The 20,409-nt window shown below is 39.6% G+C and overlaps 1 protein-coding gene across 17 annotated transcripts in view; it reads right to left on the bottom strand.

Annotated features, from left to right (window-relative positions):
- EPB41L2 (erythrocyte membrane protein band 4.1 like 2) overlaps positions 1-20,409 on the bottom strand; it is a 226,629-nt gene continuing 206,220 nt past the window's right edge. For all 17 annotated transcript variants that reach the window (XM_030928698.1, XM_030928701.1, XM_030928693.1 and 14 more), the window contains 2 exons: positions 18,623-18,735; positions 1-1,250 (listed from right to left, as the gene is read on the bottom strand). In XM_030928698.1, the coding sequence (XP_030784558.1) occupies positions 18,628-18,735 (108 nt within the window). In that variant the 3' untranslated portion in view covers positions 1-1,250; positions 18,623-18,627. The remainder of the gene's footprint in view (positions 1,251-18,622; positions 18,736-20,409) is intronic.

The following is a 20,409-nucleotide window of genomic DNA, read 5'->3' as shown; positions in this document are numbered from 1 at the left end:
TTTAGAGAATAAACAAACTTTATTTTGTAACAGTATTACAGGAAGCAAAATATCATTTAATACAACTTGAAGCTGCTAGAAATCTAATCTGGCATCATAACTATACATAGGGTCAAAGGCAAAGGAAAAAATGTTCAATATAGTTAATAAGTCCCTATCAGGTCTCTGGTACCAGCTTTAAATGGTATAACTTTCTTGTAACCAACAGAACACCGCCACAGCCCCTCCCCTTCTCCCCAGCGTCCTCAAACCTGTGTGAATCAAAACTAGCTGAGAGATAGGCCTGCTCAATAACAAAAGGTCAGTTTTACATGTGTAGACAAGGAGGTTTAATACAAAGCAAGAGTTCTACCCAAGTGTTCAAACAATGGAAATAATTGAAATTTGGGTTTGTTAAGAAAGAAAGCACTAAGGTTTTAAGCTGCCTGAATCTTTTAGTAGAAGGGAAGAAAGAGTTTTCTCTTTCTCTTCCCTCCTGTTCTGGAATGCTGCCGAAGGGCATGTGTCTGACAAGCATCGGCACTGTGGTGCGGCAGGGTCTCTAAGCACAGTGCACAGTCAGTGAACTTCTTCATAATTCTCCAGTCCAGAGATTCTGACTCTCTACTAAAAGTAGAAAGTCACAGGACTGGAAAGTCAAAAGGGTCCAATATAAAAAACATCCCTGTGAAATTCTCAAGTATTAGAAAATTTTCAGGATGTAAGAAATGCTTTTAATCTGTATTAATATTTTCTCATACAGTATATTTACTGCAATTTGAAACTCTGCAATATATACTGTGAGAATTCAGGAAAAGAATCCAGAAGAAGGAAAGCCACTATCTAAATTAGTCACAGAGTTTCCTTTCTGCACAACAGCACCTGTTCAGGTGAACAGCACCTTACCAGCTTGGGCTGGCTTTGTTCACTGTCATTTGATCAAAGTGAGTCATTAAAAGCAGGTAGTTGCACACAAAGTAAACAGAAAACAAAACCAAAACCAACCCCTTAATTAACAACAACAAAAAGAAAGAACCAAGAATATTTAGAAGTGGTTATAAAACAAAATAATATATTAAATGCATGGGAGCAATATAGACCACAGCTGGTAAGGAAAGGTTTGGTGTTGGCATTTTAATTCTTCAGGCTTCTGGTCATTGTTACCAGTTGTAGCATAAATTCGCTGGAATAGTGGTGTGGCATTAAGACTCGGAACGGTCAAAAAATCTTCAGGGGTTCACAAAGTTGAGTGTTGTTTAAAAAATAGCTTTCTAGGAGAGAAAAAAAATAGAAGGCTTAAATATTCCAAAAACACAGGCTTGAAAAAAAGTTAGGCAACATTCATCAAATTTTCAATCTAGTAATCAACAGTTACTGTCTGCCTAGTCTTACAGTAAATAGTATGTTTACCAGAAGACAAGCATGAGACACTATTCTACTCTCGAGGGCCTTGTAATACCTGGAGAATTGACAAGTATGCTAAAAGCAACTGGCAATTAATAGTTCACTGCAAAAGAATTTATTAGCATAAAACAGAGACAATTCACATAGTAAGAATTTAAAGAGAGAAACCAGGGTAGATTTTAAAGTTATACTCGGGGAGGGGGAAAGTCAAAGCCCATTTTCTTTGTGCTAAAATGAATGGAAATGGTGCTTCAGGTGGAAAAACACAATGAGGAAAGAGGCATGGAGGTGAAGAAGTACACGGTTATTATGACAGTAAGATGTATGTGGGGGAAGGATGCAGAAATGAATGGGAGGAATAGGACAGTGAAGAAACGGACATTACTAAAGTTAAGCATTGGTATAGTGAGTAGTAAATAAAGGTACAAAATATTAGGTCTATTCTTTCTTTAATAGCCTGAGAAGTACCAGCTTGATCTAATAGACCAAAAAAAAAAAAAAATGAATTAAGAAAAAACATTCGGACGAAAAGACCAGTTGGCAATCTCCTGCAATGGTCCAGGGCAGAGAACAAGAGCCACGGAGAGATAAAAGACAGGTCAAAGAACCTGGGGTTGGCCAGTCATGCAGGACATGAGAAGCCCAGGAAAGGAGGTTGGGATTGCTTCTTCTTTGGTTGTGAGGAAGGGTTTGTCATGGTGTAATTTATGTTTTGAAAACACTGCTGTGGCTTCAGTGTGATGAATAGGCTGAAGCCAGCAAGGAGTAGAGGCAGGAACAATGGTCACGAGACCACTGCAGGACTCCAGCTGGATGAGGAAGCTGAAAAATGTCAGGCATTCCTGCCAGACGGCCAGGACCCAAACTTGAGTGGTCACCACAGAAATCAGGTGGGAGAGAAATTTGAGAGGCACCACTAAGAAGAACAATCAGAGTGTGGTGGTTAAGAAGGAAGTATAAGAGAGGATAAGGTTTGGAGTATGGAACCTCAAAAAAAGGAGAGAATGAAGGCTTACAGCCTGGGTGAAGCATTAGGCCTAGGGATATAGATTTGGGCATCAGAACAAGGGATAAGTGAAACCAACAGATAGAACTAAGTCTCACGTGAGCACAGGAGTAAGCGAAAGCCACAGAGTCGTACAGAAGCCCACAATCAAAGGTAAGTGGAGAAGACTAAAACAACCCATGACGGTGCAATGGCTCTGAAAGAGAAAAGGGTTTTAAGGTGGCAATTGTTTCATTTTATATTTCAACTTGGTTGGAACGTTTGGCAAATGATAGGTAATCACAAAGGACAGTGGAGAGTGGTAACTAATGTCTTTTCCAAGAGACACTGGTCCCAAAGTCAATTAGAATGTACACTCTTTTGGTTAGGTAAACGTAAGTCTTGCTTTAATGAAAACAGTCCCTACCATTTAGATTTATCACAGATAATATTAGAGCCTCTTGATTATTCAGGACAGATTGATTAATCAACTTCATTGTTTTCTACCCTGTTGTCTGCCTTAGGCTATTTCATTACTCATTAGTACTTCTGCTTGATTCTAGGCCGGGGGGAGGGGGGGGGATCAATGGAGAAAACACAAAGTCTTTTTTTTTAGGTTAGTAATTATGAAAAGAAATGTGGGGGATGATAAAGGGAAATGGTTTCAACTACCAATCAAATTGGATTTGGCGGTTATATGACATCTTTAGTCATGGTACCTGTTCCTGTTCCTTCAGAGCTGGTATTTCCATTTGCTTTGTTTAGTAAATATGCATCATTTGTTGAACACAGCTGCCATTTTGCCTAGTTTATGTTATTAAAAGAACAAACCCCTGATGCTAGCAGGGCCTGAAAACCTACAGAGAACAATGTTTAGGATTCTAGTCTCTATTTTCTCTAGGCCCTATGTCACTTTATTTCTTTGCATCTGTTTTCATCAAAAATAAAAATTTCACTTTGTAACGAGTCATAAATTTGTAAAGAAAAGCTAAAATTAAACTTGTTTCAAAGTTATTATAGGAAACTAAGCATATGTCGGAATTGAAGGGAATAGATCTTGATCTCAAAAAACTTCAACATTTACTGAGCTAGAGAGAAAAAGACATAGTTACCCAAATAAACTCAAAATGTAATCTATTTCCATTAATAAACTTTTTTCTGGTAATGAATATTATAAATGATAACCTTGATGTGCTCTTAGGATTCCAAACAGCTTTCAGAATCATTTTATTACCATTTTAATGTTAAAACTTATTTATTTTCTCATTCTTTAAAAATCAGTAAATCAAGTTTAACTCTGAGTTAATTAGATATTGTGTCAAAACATCCCAGTCCCTTACTGCTGTGGATGAACAGGGAGTAACTTATTGTATGAAGACTTTATTTACATACCCACATATCTTTTTTGACTGTTTCTTGCACTTAAACACATGTAGAAATATGTTCCTAAGTACTAAACTGTTTGTTAGCTTTTGAGCTGGGAAAGAGAAGAGATAAAGACAGAATCACCAATGTCACTGCTACATAAGCATCAGAAATATTGTACATCAGAAATATTGTACTTTTCTGTCCTCTGTGAGATGTCTGTGAGAAGTAAACTTAGTATCTGACAATTTTTTTACAGGCTAGAATTTGGGACTAAATGATTTATTACATATTCCAACCAAACTGAAAACTAGGCACTGGCTCTTCATGTAAAAGCTGTAAAAGTTTCAAGAATACTCTTTTGTTTCTCTAAGCTTGAATTCTACTCATATTCGTAGAAGTCTGGGATTCTTTGTCAATACAAATTGACAGGCATTAATTATAGACATTAATTCAACCTGCTTTCACTTTTACAATATCACAAGGTTCATCCTGAGTTTGGGTAAGATAATAGCTGTTAAGCATATGGATTATACTTTATGTATTAGAATTGTCAACAAAAATAAAAGCATTCATACTACTGTTCTGTTTCCAAGTGTCACTGTTCCACCCTGGCCTATACAATGTCAGTAAACATTTCTAACTACTATAGTCACATTCCCTGGTCTATGTCCCCCTCTTTTGGCCAATGTGAGAATAGATCAATGTGGCTCAATTTCATCTAATCACAGGTGTAATTCTATGTCTTAAGCACTCACAGAGGGCTCAGAGAGTTATTTATCCCTCTCAGTGCACCCCATAAGCAGTGGTGAAAAAAGTCTATACACAGAAGTTCTATGATCTTGCCTGAAAAGCACAATCTTTGAGTTTCTAGAGACAAAGGCCTCACGTATTGATCTCAATCTTGAGTGCTCTACTCCAGAAATTGACTCAGTAAATTGATTTTAAGAAGCATTTGACAGAAAACACTAGCAATGCTGCCTTTAAGTGATACAGCACTCATCTAGAGAGACGTCTCAATAAAAATCCAAAAATGTGGTTTTCCCCTAAATAATACAACAATGCAAATAACACAAGAAAACAACATTTCTTCAAATTAATGAACATTCAATTACTACAGAGCAATAATATAATCAAAGACTCTGAAAACAGGAATGAAATATTTACTTAAGGCCGGGCACAGTGGCTGACGCCTGTAATCCCAGCACTTTGCGAGGCCCAGGCAGGGAGATCAGGAGGTCAGGAGATCGAGACCATCCTGGCCAACACGGTGAAACCCCGTCTCTACTAAAATTACAAAAAAAATTAGCTGGCCATGATGGCACGCGCCTGTAATCTCAGCTACTCGGGAGGCTGAGGCAGGAGAATCACTTGAACCTGGGAGTCAGAGGTCACAGCAAGCTGAGATCGTGCCATTGCACTCCAGCCTGGCCACAAAGCAAGACTCTAAAGACACTGCATTTCCTAAGCAAAATTGAACTCCGTGCACTCAGGTGTAAAATCAAATTTTAAATGATACTTTATGGATTTGACAGTTATTTCAAAAGCTGAACTTTTCATTTTATTCTTCTTTGGTCCTCAATTTGCATATTTGATTTTAATTTCTAAACAGAATTTCCATTGTTTAAATTATAAAAATTGGCTGGGCACAGCGGTTCATGCCTGTAATCCCAGCACTCTGGGAGGTTGAGGAGGGCAGATCACCTGAAGTGAGGAGTTTGGGACCAGCCTGGCCAACATAGTGAAACCCAGTCTCTACTAAAGACATAAAAATTAGCCGGGCATGGTTGCACATGCCTGTAATTCCAGATACTCAGGAGGCTGAGGCAGGAGAATCGCTTGAACCCAGGAGACAGAGGTTGCAGTGAGCTGAGATCACGCCACTGCACTGCAGTCTGGCTGCCAGAGCGAGACTGTCTCAAAAATTAAATAAATAAATACAATAAAAATCCCAGAGCCAAAAATGCAAGCATGCTAAATTTCCATTTGGTTAAACCCAGAAAAAAGTTAGTTCTTAAAATGTCTGTATTATCACTAAAATATACATGAAGTGTAGCCTGCGGCCCCTGAGGATGGCTCAGTCTCTTTACGGGGATCATAGAGTCAAAGCTGTTTTCATTATCATACTAAGACATGATGTCCTTTCCAGTGTGTCGGCGTTTTCACCAATGGTGTAGAAAAACAACGGTGAGTAAACCTATTGGCAGCTCAGCCTATGTAAGTCCAAGCAGAGGAATGAAACTATATTTGAGGTAACCTTATTCTTTTTTTTTTTTTTTTTTTTTAGAGGCAGGGTCTCGCTCTGTCACCCAGGCTGGGGTGCAGTAGTGCAATCATAGTTTACTGCAGCCTTGAACTCCTGGACTCAAGGGATCCTCCTGCCTCAGCCTCCCAAGTAGCTAGGACTACAGGCACATACCATCACACCCAGCTAATTTTTGAAATTTTTTGTGGACACAGGCTCTTGCTATACTGCCCAGTCTGGTCTCAAACTCCTGGCCTCAAGCAATCCTCTCACCTCAACCTCCCAACATGTTCGGATTACAAGCGTGAGCCACCAGGCCCAGCCTGACACCTTATTCTTTACCAGTGTGCACTCGCAGTAAAATAGAGAAGACAGTTTCACTTAAGGATGTCCTTCAGGAAACAGAAGAAATATTAATTTTCCTACATCTCAAGCCTGAGTGTGTCTTTTTAATATTCTGTGTGATGAAACGGGAAGTATGCACACGCCACTCCCGCTGCATACAGAAGTACAACAATGTCTAGAGGAAAAGCATCTATGCGAATGTCTGCACTGTGAGTTGAAGCAGCTTTTTCATAAACCACGTTTCTTACTTGAGAGAATCACTGACAGACAAACGACGTTATTCAATTTGGATACTAGGTAAACCTTTTATCAAAAATGAAGTTGAGCCTGTCGCCTCAAGAGAAACAATTGACAGTACTTGTTGCCAATGATAAAATTCAAGCTTTTAGGTGAACATTAGAATGTGGAAAACGGTGTTTTGGCCACCATGAGCTTGATAACTTCCCAATATTAAGACTCTTGAGATCAGTGGCAGCGAATGACCCTCTTACTGTCTCCATCATTTTACCTTTTCCAGGATGTCATACAGTTTGATCATACAACATACACAGTCTTTCTAGACAGACTTCTTTCACTATGTGATGATTTTTAACAAATATTTGGAAAACTTCTCAGTTTTGACTTATGATAAATTTCAATAGATATAATTCACATGAGCAAAATCTCTTTGGGCTCTTCAATGATTTTTAGGTGTATAAAGTGGTCCTGAGACCATTAAGTTTGAGAACTGCTTACACCCAATCTGCTATCACTAATCTACTGCCATTTTCCTCTGTCACAGATATTTGTGTATCTGCTGAGTAGAGGGAGAAATTAAATCCAGTGTTACTCTCTGCAGTCAAATGAAGCACAGTATCTGTTCTACAAATAATTCAGCAAAATGCTTTTGCTTCTCCTGGTGTGCTGGAACATGTTCACGCTGTTTGGAGCCCCCACCTTCTCAGGAGGCTCTTCTGTGGGTCCTTTAAGGCCCAAGTCCCATCTTCAGGCCTTTCGGGACTGGGCTGACCTTCCTGAGCCCTGTGTCCTCTGAATGAACTGTATTACTCGCAAAGGCCTATGTGCTAAAATAACTTTACTTCAAAGAGTAATACAGATGCTGAGCTCCATCTGACCGAAAAGGGAAAAAATACTAGATTTAATTTTTATAGATGTTCCTATGATGTTCCTATATGATATTTTATTCCTGGTTTTGTTTCCAAGTTAAATTCAATCTTACTCTTAGAGATGTCCAGTTCAGTCTCCCCACTACTAACTGTCTGAACCAGTATCTTGGTGTCTTCACAGGGTACTTCATCTAATCTAGTAGCTTTTCAGTCAATCATACACACTACTGATAAATTCATATTACTAAAGGACATGGCATGTAAGACTGTCTGCAATTTGCCTTGAAGAAATGTTTCCAGCTGTGCTAACTCTACACACAACCACGACGGAGGTTTGCTTTTCCCGACATCCTTCCCATTGTTTTTCCATGTGCTCTTTCCTCCCTCCCCAGTCTCCAACCATCCAGACTGCCCTTGGTGCTTTGCAGAGGAGCTTTCCTGCAACCTTTCTGGAGAGCTTTGTCTTGGTTGGCCAATCAGAAGCATTTCTCCTGTCCACTTTCACAGCCCTTTATCTAGGCTTCTCTTCAAACATACTATTTTTGTGCCCTGAACATGATGCATGTTCCTATGCCTTCCTCTCTCACACACAACTATAACAGTCCCTTGAACATAACGGACTCATAATATAGATTAATGAATCCAGAAGTGAAAGTACCAGGGACTAATTTGTAACATGAGACTGAAGAATAAGAGCTTGAGGAAACGGGGGAAGAAAAAACAACAGAATTGCACTATGTCTTTACTAATTCCCATGTTTGCCATTACTCTCATCTGCCAATTTTCTTGTTTAAGTGGAAAAACATCAGGTTCGTTTTTCTGTTCTCTTTTGTTGATTAACCGTATCTATGATATCCCATGAGGACTCTTACTTCTTTAAAAAAATGGTTTCCTCAAATCACTGAAGCTGTAACACGAGTTTCTAAGAGTAGTAGAGCTGGCCCTAAAGCTGTTAAGGTCTTCTGGTTCACTCTGCTAGGTCCAATCTTTTGGGAATTTGATATAAAAGCGTTCTATAAAATCTTAAAGCTTCTTTTAAAAAACAAATGAACTACGGTCAGGCTCCACTCAGTATACTCGATTAGAGCTGAGCTTTTGTCACCCTTAGGTTCATAAGTGGGGTAGCAATGAGAAAACATTTCTCTGCAGCATCAAATAAGAGCTTAAAAATACTCACTAACAAGCTTTCATCTTTTAGAAAAAGGAAGGTTAGTGGGAATCAAAAGAAATTTATAGACCCAACTTTCTCACTTTTTATCTGAGGGAGCATGGGAAAAAAAATCACTTTTCCTCAAAGTTAAATAAATATATCTTTAAACACTATTCCCTGCCTCCAACAGTGTCTCTCTCTCTCTCTCTCTCTCTCTCTCTCTCTCTCTCACACACACACACACACACACACACAATCTAAACTGCATTGTGCCATATTAGTTTAAGGTTTTCCTCTCACTTCACCCCTCTTACCCTCCACAGATCAGCACTGTCCAAGAGAAATACACTGTAAGCAATGAATGTAAACTTTCTAGAAGCACATTTCAAAAAATAAAAAGGAACATGTATATTTAATTTTAATGTAGTTATTAAACCCAATATATCCAAATTATTTCAATAATTCACTTAAAAATTAGAAATAATTTACTTTTTTCTCATGTCTGAAATCCAGTAACTATCATACTTACAACACATCTCAATTTGAACTAGCCACATTTCAAGTGCTCAATAGCCACAAGTGGGTACTGGCTACCATACTGGACAGAGCAGGTCCAGACTCACATGTGCTCTAAAGCTAACTCAACTATTTTCATGCAAGAAAGCATCAATATGTCCTTGGACTGCAATCCTCATAAGGACAGGAGTATCTTTACAACAACACACACATACATAAACTTGTTAATTAGTTGCCATAGCAAAACTCCCTTCTGATGCCACCCACAAAATTTACATGTTTAAACAATTGTTATCTGGGATATCTAACAGAAAAGCCTTGAGATAAATGAACCTATACTTAGCACAGGTGACCTGTGGCAGTTACGTTAATGTCTAGGATCCTATTTCCTTATAAAAAAAGGTTGGAGGAGAGACACGAAGACGCTGTATAGGCAGTTTAACATTAAATATTCTTTACCTTTCCAAACTCTTAAACACAGCCTAGGACAGGGTAACAAAGTCATAACCACCACCCCAACACAGTCAGAGGCCAGATGGGTAATATATATGCATGAAGAGACTGGGTCCCAAGGGCCTCTACATAAAGACAGGATATGACAGGCAGTCACACTGTGGCGACTTAGAGAGCTCCTCCCAGAATGACGCTGGCCACGCCTACGAAGCACCAGCAGTGTAACCACAGGGAGAGCAGGCTCAATGCCATCAGGGCTTCTGGTTTTTCTAAAATTGCTGAGTATCTTCTAATTTTTAAGCATTAATAATTGATTCAAATTCTAAGATACACCATGTAGGCCAAAACAAAAAACGAAACTGTGGATATGGCTTGCTTGTCTCTAAGCCGTCAGTTCTGTCTTGCCCCTGTCCCCACTTTTGGTGCCATTTTTAATCCTTAATTTTTTAAATTGGGGGGGAATGTAGCATAGTTACTCATCTTTTCAAATTACTAGGCTGTGTGATAACTGTGAAAACTAGGGATAATTTGAATGCTCATTAGTAGGGATTATTTAAGTATACCATCAGGCATCCATTCAACTAATCTCTATAAGAGAAAAAAATAGACACCTGAATAGGGAAAAGGACAAAGGACACAAACTGGCAACCAAAAGAAATGCAGATTATGTGTGTGTGTCCATGCCTGTGTGTAGCATATGTATGCATGTATTCCAACTTCACTAGCACTGAAAAAATACAATCAAAGAAGGTTCTTTCCTCACAGTTTAAACAAGGGAGAAAAAAATGCTCTTTCCTGATCAGACTAGCAAAGCTTTTTTTTTAATGTTTAATAATGTTTAGTTGTTGCCAAGGCTGTGGGGAAACATATGCTCACAAACTGCTAGTGGCAGTCTACGTTTGCAGAACCACTAAGGAAGACAATTTGGTAATATGTCAAAAATCCTTGGTGGGCCAGCAGTGGTGGCTTATGCTTGTAATCCCAGCACTTTGGGAGGCCAAGGTGGGTGGATCACCTGAGGTGAGTCAGGAGTTTGAGACCAGCCTGGCCAACATAGGGAAACCCCGTCTCTACTAAAAATACAAAAATTAGGTGGGCGTGGTAGCACACGCCTGTAATCCCAGCTACTCGGGAGGCTGAGGTAGGAGAATCGCTTGGACCTGGGAGGGGGAAGTTACAGTGAACCAAGATCGTGCCACTGCACTCCAGTCTGGGTGACAAGATTGAAACTCTATCTCAAAAAAACAAAACCAAAAAACAACCTTCGTGGCATACCAACTCCACTTTTGAACATATTTGCCCTGGAGAAACAATGAGATCAACATACAAAAATGTACAAACAAGTATAATCTTTGAAGCTGTGTAACAATTGTGAAAACTGAGGGGTAATTTAAATGTTCATTAATAGGGGTTAAGTAAACCATCACTCATCCATTCAACAGCTGCTGAAAAATGGTGAGGTAATGACAAGGACCAATAACTATAATGTACTATTAAGTGAGGGAAAAACCAAGAATCACAATATCAGTCTACATAGAAAGAGGGGGCTGTGTGGATGTGAATGTCTATATGTGTGTATACTGATAAGCACATACATACACACTGGAAAGAAATTCTCTATCTCTGGGAGCATGGGACTTATGGATCACTTACATTTTCTACTGTCTCTCCCTTTAAAAAAGTTATAACCTCTCTTTCATTACCAGAAAAAACAATAAAGATAGTTTCATCTGAAAAAATAATAGTAATGGTTATGTCCAAGAGCAAGCCTTGGGGAATCAGTGACTACTGCCTGGTCATAATGTACGCCTTAGAGCAGTGGCACCCAGCACCTCTTGTGTGGGGGGAGTTCAAATAGATTGTAACTGACTCATTGATAACACCTGGTAGATTTAGCCATGTTAAATGAGAATATTCCACAGCATTTCAGAGTGAAAACTGGTTATGCCTAAAACTCACTAAACCAAAACTGGCTTTTTATTTCTATGCAGAAGAAGTCAGTCGTCATTTGAGGTGTGATTAATCTATATTGAAAATGAAGCAGTAATAAGATGCTAATTTTAGGTATGAGATTAGCACAACTAGGCTAATAGAATAAAATAAAAATGCAACACACTTGATACGCCTGCAGAACTGAAATAGTTATCTGAAAGTCAATAGGTTTGTTCTCTTTGAAGGTCAGGGGTGACACTCATCAGGGCCCACATGTAAATGAGTGGCTCATGATTAGCTAGAGCTCAGTTCAGCCAACAGGGTTCTTTTCTCTCATCAAGTCAGCTAGGCAGCTAATGTTAATTTCCTGTTTGGCTTATGAGTTCATGTTTTGAAACCCTGCATATCACCCCAACTTTGAAACAAACACAAGATTGTTTTGTTTAGAAACTGGCATTCATGTACCCACAACAGTGGAAAAAAACAACACGACTAATTTAGAAGTATTCATTGCAGGTTAAAGGGTGGGATGCAGGGTCTAAGAGGTTCCAGGGAATGGTGAATTGACCCTGTTTTTAATCATCACAGCACTGGCTCCAATGGCTCCATGACACCTAATGTTCTCCATCTTCTCAGATGAAGGCAGGCAGAGCTGATGGAACAGCAAAAGGTCCTGTTACTGGGTTTTCAACTTAATTCATGTGTTTTCAACCTGTTACAGAGCTCTCTCCTTACTACCACACTGAAACAGCTCTGACAAAGCCTCCAGGCTGACCTCTGTTCACCAGTTCCCAAAAACATACTCATTTGGTTTTTCTGACATATTTAATACTTGGTTACTCTCTCCTTGAAGTTATCTTGTCTTGCAACTTGTGTCACCTCCCCACTTTCCCTGTTTTCTTTCTGTCACCTGGCTCCTCCTCCTTTATGGCCTCTGTTCCCCAGACCTCAACTCTGAGCTAGCCCTGGATAATACGGATCAAAACACAGGCTTCATCAGTATACAATTCATTCAGGGGACTCACAAATCTCTCTCCTGCTCAGAAGCCTGTTGCACTCTCAAAGCTCTTGTGCTTCTGAATGTGCCATTTCTGCATTTCACATGTATCTCAAACTCATTATGTCTGGGATAGAAAATTTTCATTTTTATTGGACTCTTAAGAGCAAAAAGGGTTCATTCAAGGCCGACCTTGTAAGTTATAAAAAATTCTTAACAACCTGCCTTGGAAACAAGCCCTTCTGCTTCTATTATCATCCCCAGTTTATAGATGACAGCTCTGGGACAAAGGGATGAGACCAGCCAAGGTCAAACAACTAGGAATTAGATTTGAACCCAGCAAGTCTGCTATCCTATGCTCCCTCTTAACATGCAGATGATCCAGGAAACTTCCAATTAATCATGTCATGTTATAAGATGGGGCCTTACAGATTCACTTTTAAGTTTCCTCCAGAATCCCCATGACAGTTGGCCTCTCTGGCAGTAATGCAGAACAAAAAACACACCTTTGCTTTAAGGTAGCCAAGCAAAGAAAACCAGCCATAATAATATGGCCATGACATGCAAAAGACAAAACTCATGTATTGCATGATTCAAATTATAGGTGCCAACATCAACTCTCTGCCCAAGCCAAAAACCTAAATATGATGTGTGATTCTCCTCTGCTCCCATCTTCCCAATGCACTAACTTCCATTGCCTCATGCTGACCGTCAACAAGTCACAAAGAAGGTAAGTTACCTCCTTACCATCTCTCAAACACAGGAGGAACAACCCCATCACTTTCAGGATAGTTTAGCCTCCTCAGCTTCTTAGAAGACTCCTTAACACTGGGCCTCTGCCTCCTTCCTCCTGCATCTTCATCAGTCTCCTACAAGTATCCCACAATCCAGCTACATCTGACTGTGCACTGTTCTTGGAGTGTCAGGTTCAATGCTCCCAATCCCGCCTGGAATGGGCCCCTTTAATCCTTTTTCTAGAGCTCCTACTCAGCACAAAGCTTAAGTGAAACATCTCTGATGCCCTATTCTGATTTAGAGGTCTCTCCTTCTTGTTCCCATCACGTGAGGTTCAGAATGTATCACAAAACTTGAAATTCTTCTGCTACCACTGATTTATTGTCTGAAGTGCAGATTTGATATTTCCATGGGAAAACAGCAGACAATACCCAGTGGGCATTCCGTACATATTTATGCAATGAACAAATAAATGAAGGGATGAGCGAACGGATGAGCAGCCACTCCTCTGTCATTTCATCCTTCAGGTGCTCACTGCTTTTGGATGAACAGGAGGCTTCATTCACTTTTTTACCTTACATCAATTATTACTCTAAGAGTCAGAGAGGTTTCTGTGAAGTCTGGGTTGGGAGAGCTCCCTCTCCTGTGGCTAATTCTTTCTGAGACCACACACATCACACCACCAAGCTTGGAACCCTTCTTCCTGATCGGGACTGTTTGGGAATACCATTGCAGTAGTGATAAGGTCAGCAATATTTCCCATCCGTGTGAGGGCTCATAAGTATGCGTTTGGGCTAAGCTGCCAGGAGGGAGTAGTCCTTGAAAGGACATTAAAAAGTTACAAAGATTTAGTGAAGTCCTCATCTGAAGTGTGTTTTCTTTTTAACGGAGTTTGCATTTAGCTCCTCTCTGCCTCACAGCTGGGCGCCACCTGCTGAGAAAGGTGGACTTGGGAGGTTCGTCCTCTGCAGGTTGTTCTTTTACCATCTTTCTGTTTGCTCTCCCCTCCCCCTACTTTCAACACTTGATCAAAAGCTCAGAGCTACTCCGAAGGGCAAGACCAGGTCAGGAGGAGAGCTTTATGTGCCTGAAAAAGGGAGATGGAGCAGATACATTGCAGACAGTTCCCCCTCTTTTTTGACATTCAGATATTGTCCTGATCCTGCTCTTTGCCTCGGCCCACCTGCTGCCTCTGTGGGATCCTGGCAGGGCAGCCAGACAGTAGCTGAAGCAGTGAAAACACACTCTTCCCAGATCTGACAGTCACCAGCAAATGAAATTTTTTAAGAGCGAGCTGCAGCCAGTTGGGGGTGGAGATGCCAAAATGACTTTGAGACACTGAGGTCATTCCTAGTCGTCCTTCAGATTTAAACTTAAACTTTGTTTCTCAAGTAATTCGTTAAATTTATAATAGTTCAAGTCTCCTATTTTGTTCTCTCATAGCATTTTATTTCCTTCAGAGGGCTGATCACATTTACATTTTGTTCATTTGTTAATATTCACACCTACCTTCCTGGAGCACATCGTCTCTGCCAAGGAGGGGGGCCATGTTTGCTTTGTCTATCATGGAATCAATCATTATCCAGCCTTACCATACCACATTTGGGCGCTCATTAAATATTTTTTGAATGCATGAATGAATCTTTCCAAATTTATCTAGTTTATTCACCTTATATGTAAGTTTACACTTTAACTTCCTAAATCTGTTTAACAAGGCTTCTCATAAAAGCCTCTGAGATGGGCAAACTTCAAAAGCTGTGTGTGTGTCTGTGTGCGTCCATTGTAAAAATGAATATAAGGTCCTAGGAATAAGTGATGTAATGAACTCATTTAAAAACTTATTAAAATGCTACAAGTAAAGGTAGAGCTACTGGTAATGCTTAGAGTGTCACCAATTTTTGCCTAGTATTCCTGATTAAGAAGTGTCTGATTGATAAAACTTAGAGGCAAAAATACCCAGTGCTATTACCTTATGTTTTTATAACACTCACTTCTCTCATTCATTATCCTATTATATCCTTAGAATAAGTCCTATGAGTTAGGACAGGCAGATCACAGCACTGACTTGCCTAATGTCAATATAGTTGGATATCTGGCAAGATGAAAACGTAGCCTTCAGTCTTCTGACTCCTAAGTAAGAATGCTTTCGGCCTTCCCTATTTAAAACCATTAGGAGCTAGGTGTGGTGGCGGGCACCTGTAGTCCCAGCTGCTCAGGAGGCTGAAGCAGGAGAATTGCTTGAACCCGGGAGGTGGAGGTTGCAGTGGGTCGAGATCATGCCACTGCACTCCAGCCTGGGCGACAGAGGGAGACTCTGTCTCGAAAATAATAATAATAAAAAATAAATAATAAAAAAAAAACACCATTAGGGGGCTGGGCACGGTGGCTCACGCTTGTAAACCCAGCACTTTGGGAGGCCAAGCTGAGCAGATCACTTGAGGTCAGGAGTTAGAAATCAGCCTGGCCAACATGGTGAAAACCCGTCTCTACTAAAAAATACAAAAATTAGCCAGACGTGGTGGCGGGCACCTGTAATCCAAGCTACTTGGGAGGCTGAGGCAGGAGAATTCCTTGAACCTGGGAGATGGAGGTTGAAGTGAGCCAAGATCGTGCCACTGCACTCCAGCCTGGGTGACAGAGGGAGACTCTATCTCAAAAAAATAAAAAATAAATAAAACCATTAGGGAAATACATCTCAAAGATAAAAAAGATCAATATCCACATATAGCACAGCACATTTACTCAGGCCACTGGATGTTTTATTTTTACTAAAATTGTTAATGATTTCTGCTTATGGGCCTATATACACTGTGTTTAAAACAGAATCTAAGATATGAAGAGGCAGGTTGCTAGACACAAGATTAATATGGAAAAGTCAACTGTATCTCTCTGTGCTAGCAACAGCTAGAAAAGATTTGTAAGACCTCATTTGATTAAAAAACTATATAATTTTAATGAAAGACATTAAACAATATATATACAAATAGAGACATCTTATGTTCAAGGAAAAGAAGGCAATTTTAAAAAGATGTAATTCTCCCCATATTGAACTACAGACTAGATACAAGGCCAATTGAAGTACTGCAGGATTTAATCTTAGAACCCAGCAATCTGATTCTAAAATTTGTATGTAACAGGAACAGCCAAGAATGAAGAAAAAGAATGCTATTGATGGTGGCGGGAGGGGGTGCAGGGGGATAGAGACACACATACCATATATCAAGACCCATTATAAAGCTATAGTAATTCTGGCACTGGAGCAGGGATACACACATGGACCAATAATAATAGTGTCAGAAACACCCACACACATAAGAAACTTGATATAGGATGGTGCAGATGAGAGGGGGAAAGATGGGCTCTTCCATACAGTGCTGGAATGCTGGCTACTTATATAGGAAACAGACCCCTGTTTCTCATCATTTAGAAAAAATGATTTCAGATGGATGAAGAATATATGAAAAACAATGTTAAAATTTCTACATAAAAAATACCTTTATCACCTAAGGGTATGGAAATAACATGTCATAAAGGAAAAGCTTGATCAATTCAATAATATTAACCATATTCAACTATTTTAATAATGAAAGACAAACCACAAGCCTGAAGATACCTGCAACATATAAAATTGACAAAGGATCAGTATGTAGAATCTATCAATAATCAATTAACAAAGAAAGAAAGAATGAAAGCAAAAGCAGGCAAGAGAGGTGAACAAGCGTTTAAGGTTTTGAATTTTTTGGCCATCTGTATTTTCATAGGAGAGAAAACATGAATGGCTAATAACCATGAGAAGACATTAATGAAGAAAATGGGAATTATAATCACAGCTACACATAAGTACATATTCACCAAACTAGCAAAAATTAAAAGGTCAGAGAGGCAGCTGTAAAATGGAAGGAATCCTCGCCTCCTAGTGGATGCAACAGCAGGTGGCCGTGCCACGCAAGGCAGAAAATGCGTATCCTGTGACCCAGCCATTCCCGTGGGTTACCTATCCATTGACTGTTCAACATACAGATTGTTTTAACAACAGAAAGTAACCTTACTATGTGTTACTGTGTGATAAGACCTGCTTCTTAAAGCCCTAATAGATAATTATAAACACCCATTTCATTAAGATTTAGTTATCACATGGAAACAGCATAATGTATCAACTAATCCCGTACTCTTGACCATTTAGATTATTTCAAATTTTTTTTTTTTTGCTAATACTAGCAAACATAATACTCTGGTTTCTCTTCAGAGTGTGTAAATCTTCCCCCTTTTACTAATACTAGCAAATTTACATTTATACTACTATAAGTATTAAAATGTGATAAATACCCTTGTAGGTGAATATTTGTATATATTTCTGATTATTTAAGATAAATTCTTATAAGTAGTTTAATGGTAGACATGTTTAATGTAGTTTTTTTAGATATATTTGCGTCAAATTGTCCTCCATAAAATATTACTAATTTATACAGCAGTATATATTTCCTACAGCCTTCCCAACACTATTAAAAACATAAGTTTTGCCAAATTTATAGGTGAAAACTTGTCCACTAAATTTTTAATTTGCATTGATTTAAGTAATAGTGAAGCTGGACATTTTTTTTTTTTCTTTTAGTTTGCACATGGTTTACTCATTTAATTCTCTGCCCATTTTTCTACAAAAGTGTTTAAGTTTTCTTAATGACACAATAGAGTTCTTAATATATTCAGGATACTATTCCTTTCTCTGCCAAGCACATTAAACTTAATCATTTATTTATCCTTTGCTTTTGTTTCTATTGGCTTAACTGAAGTATTTATTTCCATTTTTACATAGTCAAATAAATCTTTTCCTTTCTGGTTCATTCTCAGATGTATCGTTTTTTTTTTTTTTTTTTGAGATGGAGTCTCACTTCTGTTGCCCAGGCTAGAGTTCAGTGGCGCAATGTTGGCTCACTGCAACTTCCGCCTCCCAGGTTGAAATGACTCCCCTGCCTCCCAAGTATGGGATTACAGGCGTGCACCAACATGCCCATCTAATTTTTGTATTTTCAGTAGAGATGGGTGGAATTAACTAATCTCCCTCGTATCCCTCCTACAATAAAAATCTCTCATCCAAAGAAGGGTAATAGCATCTTTCTAAAAGGGTCACTGTGAACATTAATTAATGTAACTTATACTAATGTGCTTGATAGCTAGTAAAGCAATATATGAATGTCAATCATTAGCAGTCCCTCAATAAATCAGAGTTATTGACACCACATGCACAGAGATTGTATGCACTTGAGCTGATGCACTTGGGGATAACAGTCTAGAAGGTCAAATGTACCACAGGAAGGAGACACTAACACGGACTTTCATTTCACATCCTTTCACAAGTTCAGGAGTACACAGCAGTCACTAGAAAGGCCACAGACAATGAGGGCTCTCTTACCTTACTTAATCTTCCCCTTCCTCCGCCAACTCTGTTTCTTTGTGTACCACCACTCTTGTGACCGACATGTCAGGGTGCTGCTCTCTGGCTTCCCTGATCGCCTGAGCCAGTGCCTGCCAGGGTCAGGACAGAGAATGGATGTGAGCTGGGGAACAGCCTCCACCTCACGATGGCAAAACATACGCACACTGATCACCTTGGATCCAGCCTCCAGCCAAGAGGCACTCACTTCTTTATTTGAGGAAGCAGGAATTTCTGAAATGGGCTCACTGTCATTTTACAGACTACTTCTCATTTCCTAAATCTCCCCATCCTCCAGTCCACTTTCAAATAATGACACGTGGAGGAAACATGTTGGCTTTGAATCCCAGGCTTATTATACTCACTGTGAGATTTGCAGAAAACAGTTCTTTGGAGTCTAGCGTTCTTACCTGTATGTAACCTGAGACCAATGCTGAGTTATAACGATAATTTTAAGGTTTTCTGTGTGAACTGAAGTAATGCTGTAAAGCATAGTGCCTGATCTAGACATTCAGGTGATACTAGCTATCACCCAATTGCCTGAAACTGCAAGGCATAGGACCAGGCCTTGCTCATCTTTATCCTCTTAGGCTCTCAGTAATTGTTTGAACTAAAATGTTTGCTGAACTAAAAGACTGCAGGAAATATGTCGATAAACCTCTAAGACATGGAACTAAAGAGCAGTAGCAACAACATCCAATTAGTAAAGCTAAAGAACAGAGACTGACTAATCTTCAGGTTATAAAATACAGGTCCCTATTTGACAGCTGACAAAACTGTAGGCACAAAGATTAATGGGTTTCTCAAGGCCATCCAGCCTGTGAGCAGTAGGACAGGAGCAGGGAGGACCCAGAGGACTGACTCCAGTGGTTCGTAGTTCCTTCCTTGGACCACGTGGTAAGAAAGCAAAGTGTCTCTGCGTTTTATCAGAAAGTAAACTATCAAAGTATTGCGGCACAATGGAAAGATCCTATTTTTCAGAGGAGGAAAATGCCTTTCTTAATTATTACTCATTTTGTTTTTAAAAGCATGGGTGAGAAAACAAAACACCAGAGAACAACCCTCAAAGTCTAGGAAAGAATTCTAAAGGCCAGGTGCGGTGGCTCAGGCCTGTAATCCCAGCACTTTGCGACGCCGAGGCGGGCGGACCACTTGAGGCCAGAAGTTCGAAACCAGCCTGGCCAACATGGTGAAACCCAGTTTCTACTAAAAACACCAGGCTTGGCTGGCGCACGCCTGTAATCCCAGCTTGGGTGGCTGAGGCAGGAGAATTGCCTGAACTGGGAGGTGGAGGCTGCAGTGAGCCAAGATTGCACCACTGCACTCCTGCCTGGGCAACAGAGTGAAACTTTGTCTCAAAAAAAAAAAAAAGTCTAGGAAAGAATGCTAAAACAAAGAGAAAATTTTACTAGGACAGAGAATACCATATCTCATAAGGAAACTGCATTTGAAAAAAAGCCGTGCAATTTTTCTTTTGCTGTCACCTGCCTAAGGGGACAACTGCATTTCTTTTTGCATGATAGTTTCTGTCAGCTGTAAGGATACTAAGCAGAAACCCTAAGCCTCATTTCATTAAAAAAAAAAAAAAAAAAGGTAAAGCTATTAGCAAAAAAAAAAAAAAAAAGACATCATTTTTATACCACAAAACTTTTGCACAGAAACTTGGAAGACACTTGAGGGTGCTTAAATTTCCACCAGGGAAGAAACGCCTGTGAACTACCTGTGTTGTGATGAGAGAGAAATGAGACATGGAACCAGCCTCCAAT

Source organism: Rhinopithecus roxellana, chromosome 4 (assembly GCF_007565055.1).
Source record: "Rhinopithecus roxellana isolate Shanxi Qingling chromosome 4, ASM756505v1, whole genome shotgun sequence".
Lineage (NCBI taxonomy): Eukaryota > Metazoa > Chordata > Mammalia > Primates > Cercopithecidae > Rhinopithecus > Rhinopithecus roxellana.
The sequence above is the reverse complement of the archived record's forward strand: the minus strand, read 5'-3'. Positions and strand labels throughout refer to the sequence as shown.